We start from the raw sequence: 19,532 nt of genomic DNA, 5'->3' as shown, positions 1-19,532 counted from the left end.
GTGTAGTTCTGACAAGAGATCATATAGCTTATAAATGTTATATTTACTTTCTGGCCCTTCACAGAAAAGTTTGCTGGCCCCTAGTATAGATGACTATTTCAGATTTTTTAGTTGATTGAAGCTGTTAGAAAGCTAAATTATTTGCTGTATATTATACCTTTCAAATATGTGATAAGGTTACATTTTTTCCCTATTTCTTTTTCTTAGGGGAAACTCAGAGCTATTTTGGAAAGTTGGTTGTCTCCATGTATGACCTACTGAATACAGTAGGGTTACATTCTGTTTCCTTCTTAATGTGTAGGTAAAGGCACCGAGGACTGTGGGATCTTAGGTATGTCGATTTGGGTGAGCTCATTTTTCATCCTCCAGGGACTCAGTATTTTTTTTTTTCCTACTGATGACTATAATAAGTAAAGGTGTGGAGGACTGAATGGAAGCCCAGTTTTAAAAAGTGAATTCTTTACAATAAGTTTTTCAAATATAGTACAAGTATATACTGATGATATCAGCGAATTTTAAGTGGTTTTATTATTTAACAGTAATGAAAGCTCTTTTGAATGGAGAATATTAATAGTAGGGAATAATACTAGACTTTGTCAAAAAAATCCCAATTTGAATGGTATTGTTGCTGTCTAAAATAATATTGGGCAAAAAGTTTAATTGGTTTAACCTTCTGTTTCCTCGTCTATGATAATAATTTGAAGGGGTGGAGAGCTGAGTAAGGGAAACAATTAAGATACCACTTATAATATAGAACACAATGGAAATTTAAGGTTTCATTATTATCTGTGTTCTTATTAAACATTTTTCTCCAACTAGTGAAAGTTTGGAGAAGGAAGTGGCAACCCAGTCCAGTGTTCTTGCCTAGAGAATCCCATGGACAGAGGAGCCTGGTGTAGGCTACAGTACATGGGGTCGCAAAGAGCCAGACAACGATTGAGCGACTTCACTTTCACTTTTCTTTTCAGTGTAAGCTAGCAGTTTCTCAAAAAACCCAAAAACAAGGAACAAATCCCAGATGCTAATTCTATCTGATTCTGTTTATCTGGTTAATGAAAACAAAACTGTAGAAACATTGTATTTAACTGTAATCTTCAGAGGAACTGGCAAGTAGACTTTAAGACTACTCAATTCAAGGAAATTCTTTCTTGGAAAACAAATGAGGACTCAGAATAATAACCTCCAGAATGGCTCTAGGAATTAGCGTACATGGTTCCTAGGGATCCATGTTAGTTCAGGTTGTGGCTAGAGGCTTTTCCACTTCGCTTTCCCTACACCCTCCCCCTACCCCAAAATACTGACACTATTAAAAACATGAGAAGATGCTGATTTATTAATATAAGACCCAGAAAGCAATCCTTAAGGTGCCTTTTGCAGGCAGGCAGAGTGCAATCTGAGATTGCCCAAACAAAAATGGTCAGATTTTAAAGGGGGCATATCATAGTTTTATAGTCCTCCCTTATCAGCACCTTTATTTAGTTGCACGGGTTGGGTCTTAAGAATCGTCATTGATTAGTCTTTTTCCCCCATACTCCTCATTTGGAATATCACTAAATCCGTTGGCTCTGTGAAGTTTATCCGGAATTCACACAACTTTCATCCTTCCTGGTGCCACTGTGCTGTCTCCTGGCACTTCTCTTCCCCAGATGTCTTCAGGCCTTTTCTCACTTCTCTCAGCTATTTACTCACACCTTCCCTGGCAGGGGCCATCGCTTGACTGTCTTGTCTTTCTTCCCTGCTATATTTTCTCCTTGGCATTTCCTCCTACCAAACATTTACATTTTATTGACATATTTCATTTTTAATGTTCTCTTTACCCCACTAGAATGGCAACTGAGGACAGGAGTTTTGTCTTGCCTGTTGTTTTATCTCTGTGTCCATAACAGCACTGAGTTCATAGTGGGCACCTAGTCCATGATTACTGAAAGAACGAATGACCAGAGTATACCATATCCAATCTTAAAAATGACAGGATGATTTCTGTTCGTTTCCAAGGCAAACCATTCAATATTACAGTAATCCAGGCCTATGCCCCAACCAGTAATGCTGAAGAAGCCGAAGTTAATCGGTTCTATGAAGACCTACAAGACCTTTTAGAACTAACACCCAAAAAAGATGTCCTTTTCATTCTAGGGGACTGGAATGCAAAAGTAGGAAGTCAAGAAACACCTGGAGTAACTGGCAAATTTGGCCTTGGAGCACGGAATGAAGCAGGGCAAAGGCTAATAGAGTTTTGTCAAGAGAATGCACTGGTCATAGCAAACACCCTCTTCCAACAACACAAGAGAAGACTCTACACATGGACATCACCAGATGGTCAACACCGAAATCAGATTGATTATATTCTTTGCAACCAAAGATGGAGAAGCTGTATACAGTTAGCGAAAACAAGACCAGGAGCTGACTGTGGCTCAGATCATGAACTCCTTATTGCGAAGTTCAGACTTAAATTGAAGAAAGTAGGGAAAACCACTAGACCATTCAGATATGACCTCAATCAAATCCCTTATGATTATGCAGTGGAAGTGAGAAATAGATTTAAGGGACTAGATCTGATTGATAGAGTGCCTGATGAACTCTGGACGGAGGTTCGTGACATTGTACAGGAGACAGGGACCAAGACCATCCCCATGGAAAAGAAATGCAAAAGAGCGAAATGGCTGTCTGAGGAGGCCTTACAAATAGCTGTAAAAAGAAGAGAGGCGAAAAGCAAAGGAGAAAAGGAAAGATATAAGCATCTGAATGCAGAGTTCCAAAGAATAGCAAGGAGAGATAAGAAAGCCTTCCTCAGTGATCAATGCAAAGAAATAGGGGAAAACAACAGAATAGGAAAAACAAGAGACCTCTTCAAGAAAATTAGAGATTCCAAGGGAACTTTTCATGCAAAGATGGGCTCGATAAAGGACAGAAATGGTATGGACCTAACAGAAGCAGAAGATATTAAGAAGAGGTGGCAGGAATACACAGAAGAACTGTACAGAAAAGATCTTCACGACCAAGATAGTCACAATAACGTGATCACTGACCTAGAGCCAGACATCTTGGAATGTGAAGTCAAGTGGGCCTTAGAAAGCATCACTAGGAACAAAGCTAGTGGAGGTGATGGAATTCCAGTTGAGCTATTTCAAGTCTTGAAAGATGATGCTGTGAAAGTGCTGCACTCAATATGCCAGCAGATTTGGAAAACTCAGCAGTGGCCACAGGACTGGAAGAGGTCAGTCTTCATTCCAGTCCCAAAGAAAGGGAATGCCAAAGAATGCTCAAACTACCGCACAATTGCACTCATCTCACACGCTAGTAAAGTCATGCTCAAAATTCTCCAAGCCAGGCTTCAGCAGTATGTAAACCGTGAACTCCCAGATGTTCAAGCAGGTTTTAGAAAAGGCAGAGGCACCAGAGATCAAATTGCCAACATCCGCTGGATCATGGAGAAAGCAAGAGAGTTTCAGAAAAATATCTATTTCTGCTTCATTGACTATGCCAAAGCCTTTGACTGTGTGGATCACAATAAACTGTGGAACATTCTGAAAGAGATGGGAATCCCAGACCACCTGACCTGCCTCTTGAGAAACCTGTATGCAGGTCAGGAAGCAACAGTTAGAACCAGTCATGGAACAACAGACTGGTTCCAAATAGGAAAAGGTGTACGTCAAGGTTGTATATTGTCACCTTGCTTATTTAACTTATATGCAGAGTACATCATGAGGAACGCTGGGCTGGAAGAAGCACAAGCTGGAATCAAGATTGCTGGGAGAAATATCAATAACCTCAGATATGCAGATGACACTACCCTTATGGCAGAAAGTGAAGAGGAACTCAAAAGCCTCTTGATGAAAGTGAAAGAGGAGAGTGAAAAGGTTGGCTGGAAGCTCAACATTCAGAAAACAAAGATCATGGCATCTGGTCCCATCACTTCATGGGAAATAGATGGAAAAACAGTGGAAACAGTGTCAGACTTTGTTTTTTTGGGCTCCAAAATCACTGCAGATGCTGATTGCAGCCATGAAATTAAAAGACGCTTGCTCCTTGGAAGGAAAGTTATGACCAACCTTGATAGTATATTAAAAAGCAGAGACATTACTTTGCCGACCAAGGTCCGTCTAGTCAAGGCAATGGTTTTTCCCGTGGTCATGTATGGATGTGAGAGTTGGACTGTGAAGAAAGCTGATCGCCGAAGAATCGATGCTTTTGAACTGTGGTGTTGGAGAAGACTCTTGAGAGTCCCTTATACTGCAAGGAGATCCAACCAGTCCATTCTAAAGGAGATCAATCCTGGATGTTCATTGGAGGGACTGATGATAAAGCTGAAACTCCAGTACTTTGGCCACCTCATGAGACGAGTTGACTCACTGGAAAAGACTCTGATGCTGGGAAAGGTTGGGGGCGGGAGGAGAAGGGGACGACGGAGAATGAGATGGCTGGATGGCATCACCGATTCTGTGGACATGAGTTTGAGTGAACTCCGAGAGTTGGTGATGAACAGGGAGGCCTGGCGTGCTGTGATTCATGGGGTCGCGGAGAGTCGGACACGACTGAGCGACTGAACTGAACTGAACTGATGATCAGGATAGCAGCATCTTGGTTAATTAAACGAGTTTTACAGAAAATAAGATGAGGTGCGATGTTACTTATTACCTTTGAGAATAATAAAATAGTTGACATAATTTGCTGAATAGAAATTAGAGTTAAACTAATTTTGTGAGAGTCAGGGACAGTTTCATAAGAGAAGAGTTGCCTGAACTGAGTTTTAAAGAATGTGTGTTTTCAAGCCAATAACGTAATGAACAAGTGCAGTGAAGTCTGAGAGCAGCCCGTGAACATCTGGGGCCAAGTCAGTTGGTTAGATTAGTTTTATGTGTGAGGGAAGATGGCAGCAGATGAGTCTGGAATGGTCCACAGAAGTAGGCTTTAAAAGAGGTTTGTTCTTTATAGAGTTACATGAAAGAATTTTAAACATAAATTTTGTGTTATATAAAGAAAATTCTGATTTTTGTATGAAGAATAGGTTGAAGTAAGAAGGCTGGGTGAGCTCTGGCAGTAGGTCAGGTGAATGAGAATGAAAGAAGGCCTGAATCACTTAGATGTAGAATTGGACAAGAGAGAACAGAACCTAACCTGAAGAGGGAAAGCCATCGAATTTGGTGCTTGCCTGTAGGGCTTCAGCAAAAGGAAGTAGATGAGCATGACTGATAGGTCCTGAATGTGTTGACTGTGGTTTTATCAGCCAGCGGAGGGGAGGGTGGAACAGGAGTAGGTTTAGAGCTTGGGAGGAAACGAAGGGGAGGAAGAGGGTAGAAAGGACCAAGATCAGTGTTAGATTTAATTGGGCCCCTTTGCAGGTCTCCTTAGATCACCTTTTGGAAGTGAGCTGTCGTGCTGGGCCTCAACAACTTGTTTGGTGGCAGTATCAGAGACAGAATAAAGGTCTCGTTGTTTGAAGCCTTTTGAAATACTTAAGATAAATTGGGAAGAAAGCAACAAAACCTGGAAGCTGTGGTCTTTGTGCAAGTGAGGTTTTCTAATTTAGAATAAAAATCTGGAAATTAGTTGTTGTTTTCTAGTGCGTGTATGTATTTTCCAAAGTCTTTACATTTTCCTTATATATTTCCCTTTGACATATATATTTGGGTTTTAATTTTTTAGGTATCTTTTTTAACATAAGCAAATTGTTGATGGAACCTGTGTTAAAGTATTTCTGTAGCAGTTCTCTAACAATCATCAATCTGTGGTACATTTCATAAATAGTTCCTATCTTTATTCAGTGAGTGTCAGAGGATTGATGTTCTCATTTTTAATGGAAGGAGTACCACTAGATAGGCTTAAAAATTATAACAGAAAATGAATCTAGACTGGAAGTTAGGAAGATCTTAAATCTAAGATTATGAAATACTGAAATGTGTTACTAGAGAAGTTAACAATATACACACACACAAAGATAATTTTTTTTTTTTAAAGAAGCTTGTTTTTTTTCTGGAATTTTATATATAATACTTCTGAGAGGCACAAGAGTTGAATCCTTACTCTTTCCTATAGTAGTTTGCTAGTTCCTTTTGGCTTAAGGTTGAGAAGTAACAAAAATCCTAACTTTGTTCTGCTGGAATATTAGTAAAGGAGAAGTTCTTGGCCTTTTAAGAATGATTGTCAAGCCATTGTGGACTCCTGCTTGAGCAGTTTTACTTTCAGTATCTATTTGAGGAAATACGCAAAGACCAAAAACTGTTTTGAATTCAGCAACTGTCGTGTTCATTTGTTTTAAATGTATTTAACCATGACGATATTTATCTGCATTATCTTTGGAAAGTAGTTCAGATAAGTTCAATATGGATTTTCAAACCACCTGCAAAAACTAGAGTCCATCAGGGGCTACCGTGGGTTGGAGAAAGTCTGAGAGTCTGCTTACTTCTAGGTGTTATTATTTGAGATCTGTATGGAATAAAGCAGTACTGTTATAATATCCTTCTTCATCTGCATCTAACAATGAGACTCTTTTTGGTATGGACTATGTATATTATCTTTATGGTTCAGTACAAGCATTTTTTTAAAAAAGCAGTCTCTTACATTTGAGAAACACTTAAGCAATTGGGTCCTTTTCTACCTCTCATCTCAAAGATACGCTAATATTAGGTGAGGCATACCTACTGGATCCCTCTAAAATAGTTTTGGCGGTTTGGATGTATAGAATTATACTTGTTTGTGTTTCATTTTTATCTTTAAATGAAGTGCTTAATAATTTTTTTCTGTTCTTGAATATATAGAAAAGTGTATGCTCATCAGCTAGAGATAACCAGTGTTAACATGAGGATGTATTTCTCCCCCTTAAAAGTGGTTGAGATCATACTGTTTGGTATTCTTCCTTCTTTTTTTAAAAGTACTCAACTGTTAGTATAATTTCTATGTTATTAAGAAGTCTGTGTAAGATTTTTTTCATGAGAAAACTTCATATAGTTGTGATCTAACATTTTTCTAATGTTGGCTTACCATCATGGCTGATAATTTAGGAGTACTGAAGAATCAGACTACTTCTGATGTAACTGTTGGTCTAGTATGTGTGTGCATGAAATAATGATCCAGGTCATAATTTATCTTTGGAGCTAATCACTAGTCAATGAATTTCTAGTTATCTTGTTGACTCCATTCTGTTTCCTTTTCTTACATTAATCTGATTCTTGATGAATTATTATAGTAGCGTCACTTTTTTTTTCTGAAACATTCACTGACTGAGACTTTTAATGCTGCTGTTTAGGATAAAGATGGCGATAGAGCGGTTCACCATGCCGCTTTTGGAGATGAAGGAGCTGTTATAGAAGTGCTGCACCGGGGCAGTGCTGATCTGAACGCTAGAAACAAGCGCAGGCAGACACCGCTTCATATTGCTGTCAATAAAGGTCACCTTCAGGTGGTGAAGACGTTACTGGACTTTGGGTGTCATCCCAGTCTTCAGGTAAAACCGTTAAAGAATCATATCGTGCAGGTACTTCCAGGATTCTTTTAAATGGCAATACTAGTTTCTGTGGCAAGCATTCCTTTGTTATCAGTCCTTTCTGTATGATCAGTCATAGTGAATGATTCCAAAGGTATAGAATACCATAAAATTGGCAGCTCTTCCTTCTTAGAAAAGACTTTGTTAAGAAAGTGTCAGTAAAATTGATTTTGTGTGGGGGGAGTTGGTGATGGGGACTTGTAAAAATATCAGCTAGGGGTTGATTTAACTTTATTGACCGTGACAGTGAGCTTCAGCAATTCATAATAGTTACTTCAGAGGAGTCTAAATTATTTTAATTTTAGCTTAGTTTATCTTAGATTGTTGGTCTAATCCTTAATCTACTCTTGGAAGATTTTCTGATTTAGAAAATATATATGGAGTTTTAGGATTGATTTTATAATAGGTATGAAATTTTAGGGTGTAACCGTTAATAGTAGGAGTGTGGCCCATTGTAAGCTAATGAGTTGGTTGGGGGTCAGCTTTTCTATCTCATTAAAATTTTGATTGTATTTGAGGATACGTCCTTGCTTTTATTTTTTTATTTTCTTTGGAAAACCATAGCGTGTTTATTGTATTGTCCATCTAGATTGACTAGAAATTTCTTTACTATAGTGAGGCTAGTATTTCTTGCCTGCATTTTGAAATTTAACACACAGCATGTTTTATTACTGGTTGTTGGATATGGCTTCTGTTTTTCTTTGCTTAGTAGATCATTATAAGAATTAACTTTACATGTAATAATTAATTGAAGAAGAGCTAATGAAAATCTCTTAAAACTTTGAAAACAAAAAAGGATTCTGAAGGCGATACTCCTCTTCATGATGCAATAAGTAAGAAACGTGATGACATCTTGGCAGTTCTTCTAGAAGCTGGAGCAGATGTTACCATTACGAACAACAATGGGTTTAATGCCCTACACCACGCTGCGCTGAGAGGAAACCCCAGGTAAAGATGCCGCCTTTTACTATTTCCTCTGCAGTTTAAAAACAGTTTTCTGTTGCAGGCTCTCTTTTTCTGATGCTTATAAGGAAGTGATTTTGGCTTATTTTAATATTTTAAATTGTTTTAGAATCTGAGGAAATTTTGTCTTCATTAAATAGATTAGTTTTATATGTTTTTTTTTTGTTAAACTAATACAAGTATCATGAAATGACTATTTAAATATATGTTAAATATGGGTATAAAATATCAGGAATACTTGCTTGTATTCTAAAGGTTTAATTAAAATGCATTCCACCTGGAGATTTATGTGTCTTCAAGATCATTCTCAGGCATCCTCTTACCAAAACCTCATGTTATCTTTTTTTTCTTTATTCCAAGTTGTCTATTTGCACGGTAATTATTTTTTTTAAAACTTTTGACTAAAAAACTTTTAAGTTACCTAATTTTTTATTGATAATATAATTAACTATAAACTTCTAGTACAGATGTCTTCTAACCATTGTTAGGGTAATAGGTGGTCTGCTGAAAAAAGTGTTTATTGGTGAAGTTTGAGAAAGACTTTTGGGAAGTCATAAAATTCATAAAGGATCTGCAGAGTCTCACAGAGAAGAAAAATGCTTAGCTTCACTTAACGTAGAACTTTCTGTAAATGGATTTTTTGGAACAACTTTACCTTGAGAAGCATTTTGGAAAATTCTGGGGAATTCCCCAGGGATCTAATGGTTAGTACTCTGTGCTCTAACTGCTAAGGGCCTGGGTTTAAACTCTTTAAAAAAAGAAAATTCTTCATTAGATGTCTTGTGTTTATAGTTGAATCAAGCCACGTGTATTGACTGAGGAAGATGGTTACTTGAAAGTTTATTTTGATAATTTAAAAATTTTAAATTAAAACATTTGAGATATAGTTGACATATGATACTATGTTAATGTCCCTTGTGGCTTCCCTTGTGGCTCAGCTAGTAAAGAATGCACCTGCAATGTTGGAGACCTGGGTTCGATCCCTGGGTTGGGAAGATCCCCTGTAGAAGGGAACGGGTACCCACTCCAGTACTCTGGCCTAGAGAATTCCATGGACTGTGTAGTCCATGGGGTCGGAAAGAGTCGGACACGACTAAGTGACCTTCATTCACTTCACTTCACTTTATTAATATCATGTGTTGAAAATAGTGATTTATATTTGTATATGTTGTGAAGTGATCGCCACAGTATGTCTAGTTAACATCCATCACCATGCATAGTTCCGAATTTTTTTCTTATGATCAGAACTTTTAAGATCTATTTGCTCAGCAGCTTTCAAATATACAGTGCAATATTATTAACTGTTTAGTTCAGTCGCTCAGTTGTGTCCAGCTCTCTGCGACCCCATGAATCACAGCACGCCAGGCCTCCCTGTCCATCACCAACTCCCAGAGTTCACTCAAACTCATGTCCACAGAGTCGGTGATGCCATCCAGCCATCTCATTCTCGGTTGTCCCCTTCTCCTCCCGCCCCCAACCTTTCCCAGTAGACACCATGATTTCTTCTTTGGTTCCATATTGCATTTTTACATCATGTTTCCTTTTACAATAATTTTTTGCTGTTTTTTTTAGCTTCTTAGGATCACCACTAGAGGGTGAGCACAGAGAACAAAAGGAGTTTATTGAAGTTGACTATTGGTACTGTAACAATAGGTATATAATCTAGGATGAAATAAATGGCCATATTGATTTGTTTTTTTCAGATTATAAATATTTGAACACTTCAAATATTTAATGTTGACGTTGTAAAGGAGAGAAAATAGTGTTATATGTTCCCTGCCTTTCAAATAAAAGGTGGTGATGATAGATTTACCACATGCAAGTAGTTGACATGCATTATCTCATTTAATCCCTTGAACAGCTTTTTGAAGAGGAAGTAGGTGTTAATATCCTCATTTTATAGATGAAGAATATGAGGCTTATAAAGAAATGAAGTTTATCAATGCTTGTATTCAAGGTCATGCAGCTGCCTAGTGAAACAGCTGGAACTTGATCATGGTCTATTTGGCTTTAGAATCATTTGATCTTAGCTGCCTTATATTATTTTCTCTGTATTATGGGCTGTATGTGAGGTAAGGCTGGAACACATGGACAGTGAATGATTTAACCAAGAATATAGCAATACATCAAGCTGACTTGCGTGTCATGAGCCTATCTTTTAAGTTTATCTCCTACTAATTAAAATCTTTCTGCCCACCTTGACCTTCAGCTATACTGTGCTACTCTCTCTCCCTAAAAGTTTCTGCTCCTTTCCTTCATTGATTAAGCACTTTCTTTCTTTAAGATGTCCTTAACCGACCTTCTCCCTGAGGTCTTAGATTTCATCTTTGAAATTATTTTCTGTTTGCCCTGTACTTCCTTGTTCTGTGTTCTTGTTTTCTGGGGTTATCTTCTTTGTGCTGTCCCTTAGTATGTGCATTTTTATGTTTCTTTCTGTTAAAATTTTGGGCACAAATATTTGTGTATCTCGTACAATGCCTTGACTGTTGGTGAGGACTCAATACATGTTAGTCTTAATTTGACAGGACAGTGTTAGATATCACAAGAGTATATAATCAATTAAAATAAAAATTCTATAGAAAAATTGTCAGGAGTCCATACAGAGCAAGTATTTCAAGTTAGAATTGGCAAAAATATTTTCTTGAGGGAATTTAATTTAGGTTATATAATATTTTTAAGTTATAAAATAGTTTAAGGTAGATTAAAAACTAAAGTGTTTAGGAGATGAGTAACTTTTAAATATTTTGGATTGTTTAACTTTATTGAGCACATTGAGAGCAGGCTAGTATGTTTAATAATGTTAAACCAAGGAGGGGGGAAAAATACTACTTCTGTTTCTTTAATTCTTGAGATTTCCTCTGGAAATTTGTAACAGTGACTCCTCCAACCAGATAATTGGTGTCAGGTGACATAAAAAAAGAGAAAAAAATTAACACTTTCATTCTACAGCAAAGTGTTGCTTTAGTTAAAGGTATATGACTTCTTTATTCCTATTTTGCTTAAGACATTTTATGCAGTTGTGACTGTAGATTGCCAGATAAAAGATGATTTTAATTGAACATGAACGAGTATGAGAAGATGATGCAAGTTAATTTGTTGTAATTGTAAGCTGGGTTATTTTGAGTTTCTTTTTATATATATATATATATCAGGTTTCTTACTCTTAAAATTAACATTTCTTTCCTGGTATTAACCAGTGATGTCATAAGACAGAAGGAACCATTTAAACTCAGAATTAAGAGAAAGAAGGTCTTCTCATTTTATAGCTGAGGAAACAGTTTTGGAGAGTTGAAATATCTATATAAGTAAAAGGAAATGGCAACCCACTCCAGTGTTCTTGCCTGGAGAATCCCAGGGACGGGGGGCCTGGAGGGCTTCCGTCTATGGGGTCACACAGAGTCGGACACGACTGAAGTGACTTAGCAGCAGCAGCAGCAGCAATGCTTAGTATTTTGTTCCTTTTTTGAGGATTAAAGACTTTTGGTTCAGTATCAGAAGAATTACATACTTACTGTTTAAGTCTGTCCGCCAAATGCTCTGCAGTGTCATTGTCTCCTTTTCCACCTTACCCATCAATGTTCCTGATAAATAGCAGTCAGTTAATTGCTAATCATATGAAAGGTAGTGACTCAGCATTTCTGGAGTTTTGTTTTATATAATGTTATGAAATGAAGTGAAGTGAAAGTCACTCAGTTGTGTTTGACTCTTTGTGACCCCATGGACTATACAGTCCATGGAATTCTCCAGGCCAGAGTACTGGAGTGGGTAGCTTTTCCCTTCTCTGGGGGATTTTCCCAACCCATTCGAACCCAGGTTTCCCTCATTGCAGGTGGATTCTTTACCAGCTGAGCCACCAGGAAAACCCATATAATGTTATACTTTTCTTTAATTTAAAATAGTGCATGTCCACACTGTGGCATTCCTGTTACGGTTTCAGGTGACCTCCTCAGATATTTTCTTCCTTTGAAAGAAGTTTTTTTTTTTTTTAAATTTTGTGGCACAGTCTGCATTTCATTTCTTTTCTGAAGGACAAGAAGTTTAATACAGAGGCCATAAATGAATAAAATAATTTTATTTGAAAGCCTTACATCATTCACACAGTTTTTCATAAAACTGTTTATTAACATTATACACTATTATAGCTCTTTCAAATAGAATTAACTGTTACAAGTTATTTGATTTAAACCATAATCTGAATAATTTAAATAAGTTGAAATTAGTTGACATGTGATTGATAATGATAAATGAAAATGCTGGCTATCCTGTAGTAATCAATGCATAGCTACAGCTGGTTGAAGGGGACCAAATCCATTGAAGAGGCGATTTGGTTCCATTTTACCAGCTCTAGCAAAGCATTGCCGTGTTGCTAGCTGGGGACCTAAAACAGTTAAGATTTTTTTATTTGTAAAATTATGATTATGGTCCTTCCTCAAATGTTAAAAGAATCTCATATCAGTATTTCAGCCATGGATTGTAAAACTTTATTTTCTGAAGGCACTTTTCCTGCTGTTTCCCACTGTAGTCGTGCATAAGTCTTTACCCTTTAGCACGTTGTTAGTGCATTGAGGAGTTATCAATGTACATCTTTATTTTTAACACCTTTGCTGAGTTCTTAGACAGTGACCTGTTTCAAAACCAGCACCATTTAAAAAGAGCATGTAGACTTTGATGTGTATCAGAGTGATGTTTTCTATTTATCTTTGAGCAGTAAACTAAATAAGCAGGTGAAATAGGGTAGGGGACAGTCCTGCTATGCAGTCACACTTTTCTACCGCCACTTCTTTTTTTAGCATAATACTTAAGGACTAACAGCAAGTTGCTGACAGGGGGGAAGGATGAATGGCCTTAAGAAAAGTACCTCTGGTACCCTTTGGTTTATAAATAGATCACATGTGTATTCAGTGTATTGCTTAGACTTGTGTTGAAGGAACTGCCACGCACGATAGCTTTTTTTTCTTTCTTTTTGCTTATGTAGTGTTACTAACCATAGGTTAATAATTGAACTCTTTTAAAAGTCTAGTTTCTTGACTGAATTCTCTGTCATTTCGGGTACAGATTGCCTGGTTACTTCTCATTATCTGCTTAATAATACATTGTGGTTAGCAATAATCATGAATTTGAGTATGAAAATTACCATTAAAACTCAGTACAGCAAGTTTTTGTTATAAGGGAATTTCAATATTGAGAAGGGATGTCTTCTGAAGATACCTTTTTAAAATAAAACTTTGAACAGTTATAGTTTGCCTGTAAGGTAAGTACTCTCACTGAAATATAAACAGTAAAGAAACAGTTATGTGTTTTGAACCAAACTGGGAGAAGGTCAACACTAATTCAGGCAATATTCAAACACTTCTCATACTAAGTATATCCCACATCTGTTGGCTGAAGGGTATCATGCTGCTAGTGAAATTAATGTAACTACAATTATTTCCATCATTTATTCTAATAGAAAAGAAACAGGTGTTAAGTAGCCTGGACTTAAGTGCTGAAGATAGCAATAAAACTGACTTCTATTTTTACTAGTTATATGGGAGCTGTTTAGCAGATCCAGTTGCTCAAGTGTGCTTTGGATGGCAGTTCAGTTTCATATACTGGCCATATCGGGGCAAGAGAGGCCAGGGGGAAAAAAAAATAGTACAGCATTTGATAATGTCAGCATCTGTTATCCCTGTCAGAGAGACAGTTGAAATGTTTGAGTTACAACAGTGTCAGCAGATGCCCAGAGTTTAATATGTACTCAGTTAAAAATGAACAGCTGATCTAAGTGATAGATGTGACATTTTAGAGTGATTGAAAATACTCTTAGATATGTTAAGTTTAACTTGTAAGCACTAGAATCAGTGAATAATTATACTTTTTCAAATGAGTAATAGATACTGTCATTTTCTAAGGTTTGTAAGCTCTTAATATTGTAGCAACAAGAGTCTTAGTTGCTGGAATGTTTTAAAATAATTATTAAAAACTTTTATACCCATAGAATGGCGAATATAATTGCTTATTATAAAGCATAGATATAGTAATACCCTTTGAGTAGTTTCATAGAGGAACCTCTACTTTTGAGGTGTATATTGTCAGTTTTTGATGTTTAGGGCGTGTGTAGTTAAACTTAATGAATGGAATATGAAGCTTTGCCATCCTTTTTGTGAATAATCAGGAAGAAGGTCTATTCTTGAGTGAGTTAAGCTTTGAACTGATTTTTTTTTCTTTGAAAATGTAAAATTTTAAAATTAATGAACTTTTTGTAATTTCCAATAAATATTCTATAACTTCTATGCTTATATGTAAGTCATTCTCTCCTTTTTAATCTGATTAAATGAAAATCACCTTTTGACAATTATCTGCTTGTCTTATTAAACAGAAAATTAACAATTCATGGATAACCTTATGGCCATTTCTATTCAACTGTGACAAAAAATTTAGACATGTGATGACATATGTCTGAATACTCTAATCAAAAGAAATGATTAGACTATATGAATATTAATATTTCTTTTCTAAATCTATTAATCTAGTAGCTTAAAATAGGTGCTAATAAATTGTTGCTAAGAGGTTTATCATTTATATTTATCAATATATAAATATATATTGTACAAAATAAATTTTGCATAAAATGCAAAATGTATTTTAATATCTCTAGCATACTATAAACAGTAGGCTATCATGTTTATAAAAAATTGAATTGTGTTTGCCTAGTACTAATAAAAGATGGTTATTCTTTCTGTATAAATTGGTTTCATGATTGTAGTGTTTGATTTTATGTGCCCTCTTTGGAGAAAGCAAATTCAAGGATAGTGTAGATAATAAGTTAGTTTATTTTAATATTTGGCAGTCTGTGACCAGTGTGCCCTATTGATTTACACCTATTTCCCAGAATTTTATCATTTTTCTTGAATAAATCATATGTCTTGATTTGAGCTAAGTACTCACGTAGCATTGAAAGTGGAAACTGGATTGGGGAGCACAGGGACTGCTTTTCTCTCTGAGAGTAGATTGCTTGAAAGATAGTCTTTTAAAGTTATAACTATGTCTGTCGCTTTCAGAAAGAAAACTGAAAACACCAAAACTTGCTTCAGGAATTCTTCTAATATTGTTAAATTATAATTAAATTATATTGTTAATTATAATTATGCTTCATATCAAAATGCGAAGAATAGCTGTTGAAATGCAGATGAAGTCAGCTTTTGTTAAATGTCAGCCCTACTAATATGATACATTTAAATTAAAATCAAATTGGGGAGACAGAAAATGGGTCGTGTATATCATTTTTTTGTACTAGTATCGCTGTTTTCTCTTTTGTATTCAAATTTTAATCATGTGAGTACTTAATTTAAAAATGTAAAATGTAGTGTGCTTTAAACTTAAAAGATTTAAAAGGAATTCGATGTTAATTTTAAGTCTACTTCAATAGAACCTTTTTCCTCATGAAATATAAATCAGCAACATTTAGTTTCCATCTGAAAGTAGTAGATACATTTTCTGGTGTTAGTATTGCCAAAGGTCATCTCTTTGATAGGTTAATTTAACATTTGAAGGTCATTCACATAGTTGCAGTCTAGTTTCCTTTTGGTGGTTTATTGCCTACCAAAAATACATACTTCTTTACATTCCATAGCATTGTATGTTCATATGGGTACATAAAGAAGTATGTACTCTGAGTAGGTATTACTAAGTTGTTAGCTGTAAAAACATGAAATGTTTTATTTTCCCATTTTTTAGTAAAACTTTCAGCTTACTGATGGAGAGCAGTGGTAGATATTTGCAGAGAATATCAAAGACTAAACTTTATAACAGGTTTACCTGAGGCATGGCATTAGTGCCATTTATGGTTCCTTGTTCTTGGTGGACATAACACTTCTAAACATTGACCAATTATCTGTAGAACTTTGTCCTGGTTTGGTTCTTTTTGAGAGAGATCCATTGAATCAGTGGGGATTTACAGAGTGTTTTTCAGAAATTGGTAAGATCAGCCTAGTGTTCCTTCATAGTCTTCAAAGCAAATTTCTTCTTATTTTGTAGTTTGCTTCTAGAACCTACAAGTAGACAATAATTAATTTGGTGCATGTTCTTTTTATCAGCTAGGTATCTTATTAAAAACATAATAATTAACCACTTAGTACTACTTCTAATGTTGACTCTAAAAAACAAGTTGAAAAAACAAGGAGAAAAACCGGATCTTTTTAGAGTGTGAATGAACTGAATTTTTTTTTTTAATGATAATTTTTTTTGTTAGTTTTGTTTTTAAGGTCACAGATAAGAACTCATGATCATTTGAAAACCTCTGTGTTGTTCCTTTCTTATTACTTACCTGATTTTCGCAGTTTGGTGTTCCTGTCTGGGTTAAATATAAATTTAGATAGAGGAATTAATATCTAATTTTGGTGAGTGGTTCTGATACTTTAATTTTTCTTTTTAATATGAAGGATAAATACCAGAACAGTCAAGTTTTCCAGAGTCTCACTTAAAAGAACTGAAAAGTATTAACTAGTGAGCAGTTGGGTTTTAGCTTGATCCTTTAGCTTGATCCAAATTATAGTTGGTGAGTTGCCTTTTATTATTATGGCATTAAGAAGTTAATTTATAAGAAGACCATAAGAAAATTTCAGATCTGAGAAAGGAGGGGGTATAAAAGACACGGCAAGTAGAATTCCTGCAGCCCGTTGTAAGAAGTGACGGTAGCTCATAGAGAGCAGAGGACCACGTAGCAGGGGATGGTCCAGTACTACAGCAGTTTCAACAATGCAGCGTTCGAGTTTGACCATCTGCAGTCTGGTTTAATTTGGTGCCCAGCTATCAGAGGAATCTTTAAAAAGCATTTTGTGATCTCCCAAGTTTCTTGGTTGACTAAACCTTGAAAGAGTTAATAGTTTTTAAAAGATAGTATGCTCTGAAGGCAGGTGGCAATTTCCTCCGGATACAGAATCACCACTTAATCTGAAACAGTAAAGACTGACTCTTTAATAATGTAAAAGACAGGAATGGACTTGTACAGATTTGACATTGCATCATCTGTCATGATATTGGAACAGCATTCCTTTTTACACTGCATAAGGTCTCTGCTTGAACTGTGAAATGGCTCTGCCCAGGTAGAATTTAACAATAAAAGCCTGTATTGAGTAGATAATAGGTAAGCATGCAGAAAACCATAAGCCTCCATTAAAGTACTGTCCTGTGGTGCTGTGTTACCTGTAAGCTTAGTGTCATGAGCAGGGAGAGAGAGAATGACCCAGAGAGTCACGCCAGCAGCAGCCATCTCATCTTGATCGGCTTTTCACTCTATTTGCTGAATCAGCGCTTCTTTTCATGAGCCGGGGGAAGTAAAGGGGAAGTATCAGTGAACACAGGACCCCACCTTTTAAGATAAATTTGAAAAACAGTGAACAAACAAAGTATATCAGCCATCTTTTCCCTCTCCCTTTCCTTATGCTTAAGGGGAAAAAAAAACAACTTCAATAAAATTTTGTCAGCGTTGGCCATTTGATTTGGAATGTCCTATTACTGGTATTGAATGGATATGAGTACCTTGTCTCTGGTGTATAGAAAGTGAAGCAACCGGGAAAGGTTGCTTCAATGGCCAAGAAAATGCACCTCAGTAATTGCTCAGATGGAATGCTTCAGAAATGGGGAAAAAGTTGCAGAGGAGGTTACTTTTACAATCTAAAAAAGACACACGCACACACACACAAACCCAGCAAAAACCAAAACACACCTCACTCCCACCCACCAAATAACTGTAAACATTCACCCTGTTTCCTTTGCCCACCAGAGGACATTGGGGTCTTCTGACTTCTCAGGAATATTCTGCATCTTTCTTGCTGTGGAATTTTTGTTTGTTTGTTTTTAGTTGCCAGGATTAGATGGTAGATCTGTATTGAAGCTACCTTGTCTTATCCAGAGGTCAAGACTGCAAGCAAGGTCGGGACTTCCACAGTCACTACAGAGGTTAACTTACAGTCTTCCCTCAGTGGCCACAGGCTGAACTGTTACAGCTTTATAGGCAGCTAAGCATTTGAAACATGCACTCCCAGGCAAACAGGCTCTCTTGTGCCTCTCTCTTCCCTGACCATATTTAGTCAACCATAGCAAAAAATAGTCTCTCAGCTGTCGATTGTCGATCCCAAAGCTGAGGAAGCCTCTATCTTGCTTTCTGCCTATTGATTGTTCATCCTGCGGTCCAAACACTGCCTTGCCATTTGTCCTGCTTTTTTTTTTTTTCAAAGCACTGCCAAATAAAGCGGTCTCTCATGTTTCCACTTACACATCCCAGATTTATACTGAGCTTGCGCTGAGGCTAGGAAAGCCTGATGCGGCTGCCACTATACTTAGAAGCACTGCAGCGAAAAAAGGAAAGAGAAAAAATATTACCCTGGCTAGTAGGAAGACGGGCTTTGGACAGATATGGGACAAGTAAAGTCCCTCTGCTGCCAAAATATATTTCATAACCTGTTTTTGTAAATCAGTAAACAAATCAGGATAATGATATTTTACATATCTCAAGGCCTAAAAGGATTTTGTAGTGTTACCTTTAGAGCTCGTTGTTGCTATACGTTCTTTTTAAATTTAATAAATAATAATTGAATGGAAAAAATATATAGAAAGGGTAAGTAGAACCAATGTATTGAAGGTGGAGAGATCACTCAGGAGGAAAGGAGGAATGTCTAAATGAAATCTTGGAAATGCTACTTAAAACTTCTAATTAAAAAAAACTTAATTCAGTGTCAGTTTTAATAAATTTTTTATTAGTGCTTAGGTGAGAAACAGGGTCTGGAATGCTTTTTAGTAATTGTGTTACATTTCTATTGAAACTTTGTATAGTTATATAACTGTTATAATGTATTAATTAAGTTCTACTTTATTTTCAAATGTGAAGTGGTTTTTTTCTCCTTTGTACATTGCTGTTCCGCTTTACTTTTCTGAAATAGCATTTAGGCATGATCATTTCACACTTTATTACAGACTCAAAATAGTCATTAACCTTTCTGTAACTTGTTGCTGTTCAGTCACAAAGTCCGACTTTTGTGACCCAGTGGATTGTAGCCTGCCAGGCTTCTCTGTCCATGGGATTTCCCGGGCAAATATACTGGAGTAGGTT

At 36.4% G+C, this 19,532-nt stretch overlaps 1 protein-coding gene and 1 long non-coding RNA gene across 6 annotated transcripts in view; one reads left to right on the top strand and one right to left on the bottom strand.

The window, feature by feature from the left end:
* The window catches only part of LOC129549739 (uncharacterized), a 32,252-nt gene extending 13,773 nt beyond the window's left edge, over nt 1-18,479 (bottom strand). Inside the window, exons 1-5 of one of the 5 annotated variants that reach the window (XR_008684663.2) lie at nt 18,186-18,479; nt 17,627-17,792; nt 16,241-16,473; nt 11,956-12,024; nt 11,310-11,324 (exon numbers count right to left, since the gene is read on the bottom strand). This is a non-coding gene — a long non-coding RNA (uncharacterized LOC129549739). Of the gene's footprint in view, nt 1-9,943; nt 12,025-15,794; nt 16,474-17,626; nt 17,793-18,185 lie in introns of those variants that run through there. The other 4 variants (XR_016036688.1, XR_008684664.2, XR_008684662.2 and 1 more) reach the window with 4 other exon arrangements.
* MIB1 (MIB E3 ubiquitin protein ligase 1) overlaps nt 1-19,532 on the top strand; it is a 98,931-nt gene that overhangs the window by 46,970 nt on the left and 32,429 nt on the right. The window contains exons 11-12 of the mRNA XM_055417110.2: nt 7,244-7,441; nt 8,277-8,428. Coding sequence (XP_055273085.1) covers nt 7,244-7,441; nt 8,277-8,428 — 350 coding nt within the window. The remainder of the gene's footprint in view (nt 1-7,243; nt 7,442-8,276; nt 8,429-19,532) is intronic.

This window comes from Moschus berezovskii, chromosome 28 (genome assembly GCF_049115385.1).
Source record: "Moschus berezovskii isolate FMDL1 chromosome 28, NW_MosBer_1.0, whole genome shotgun sequence".
NCBI lineage: Eukaryota > Metazoa > Chordata > Mammalia > Artiodactyla > Moschidae > Moschus > Moschus berezovskii.
This window is presented reverse-complemented; position numbering and strand designations above follow the sequence as displayed.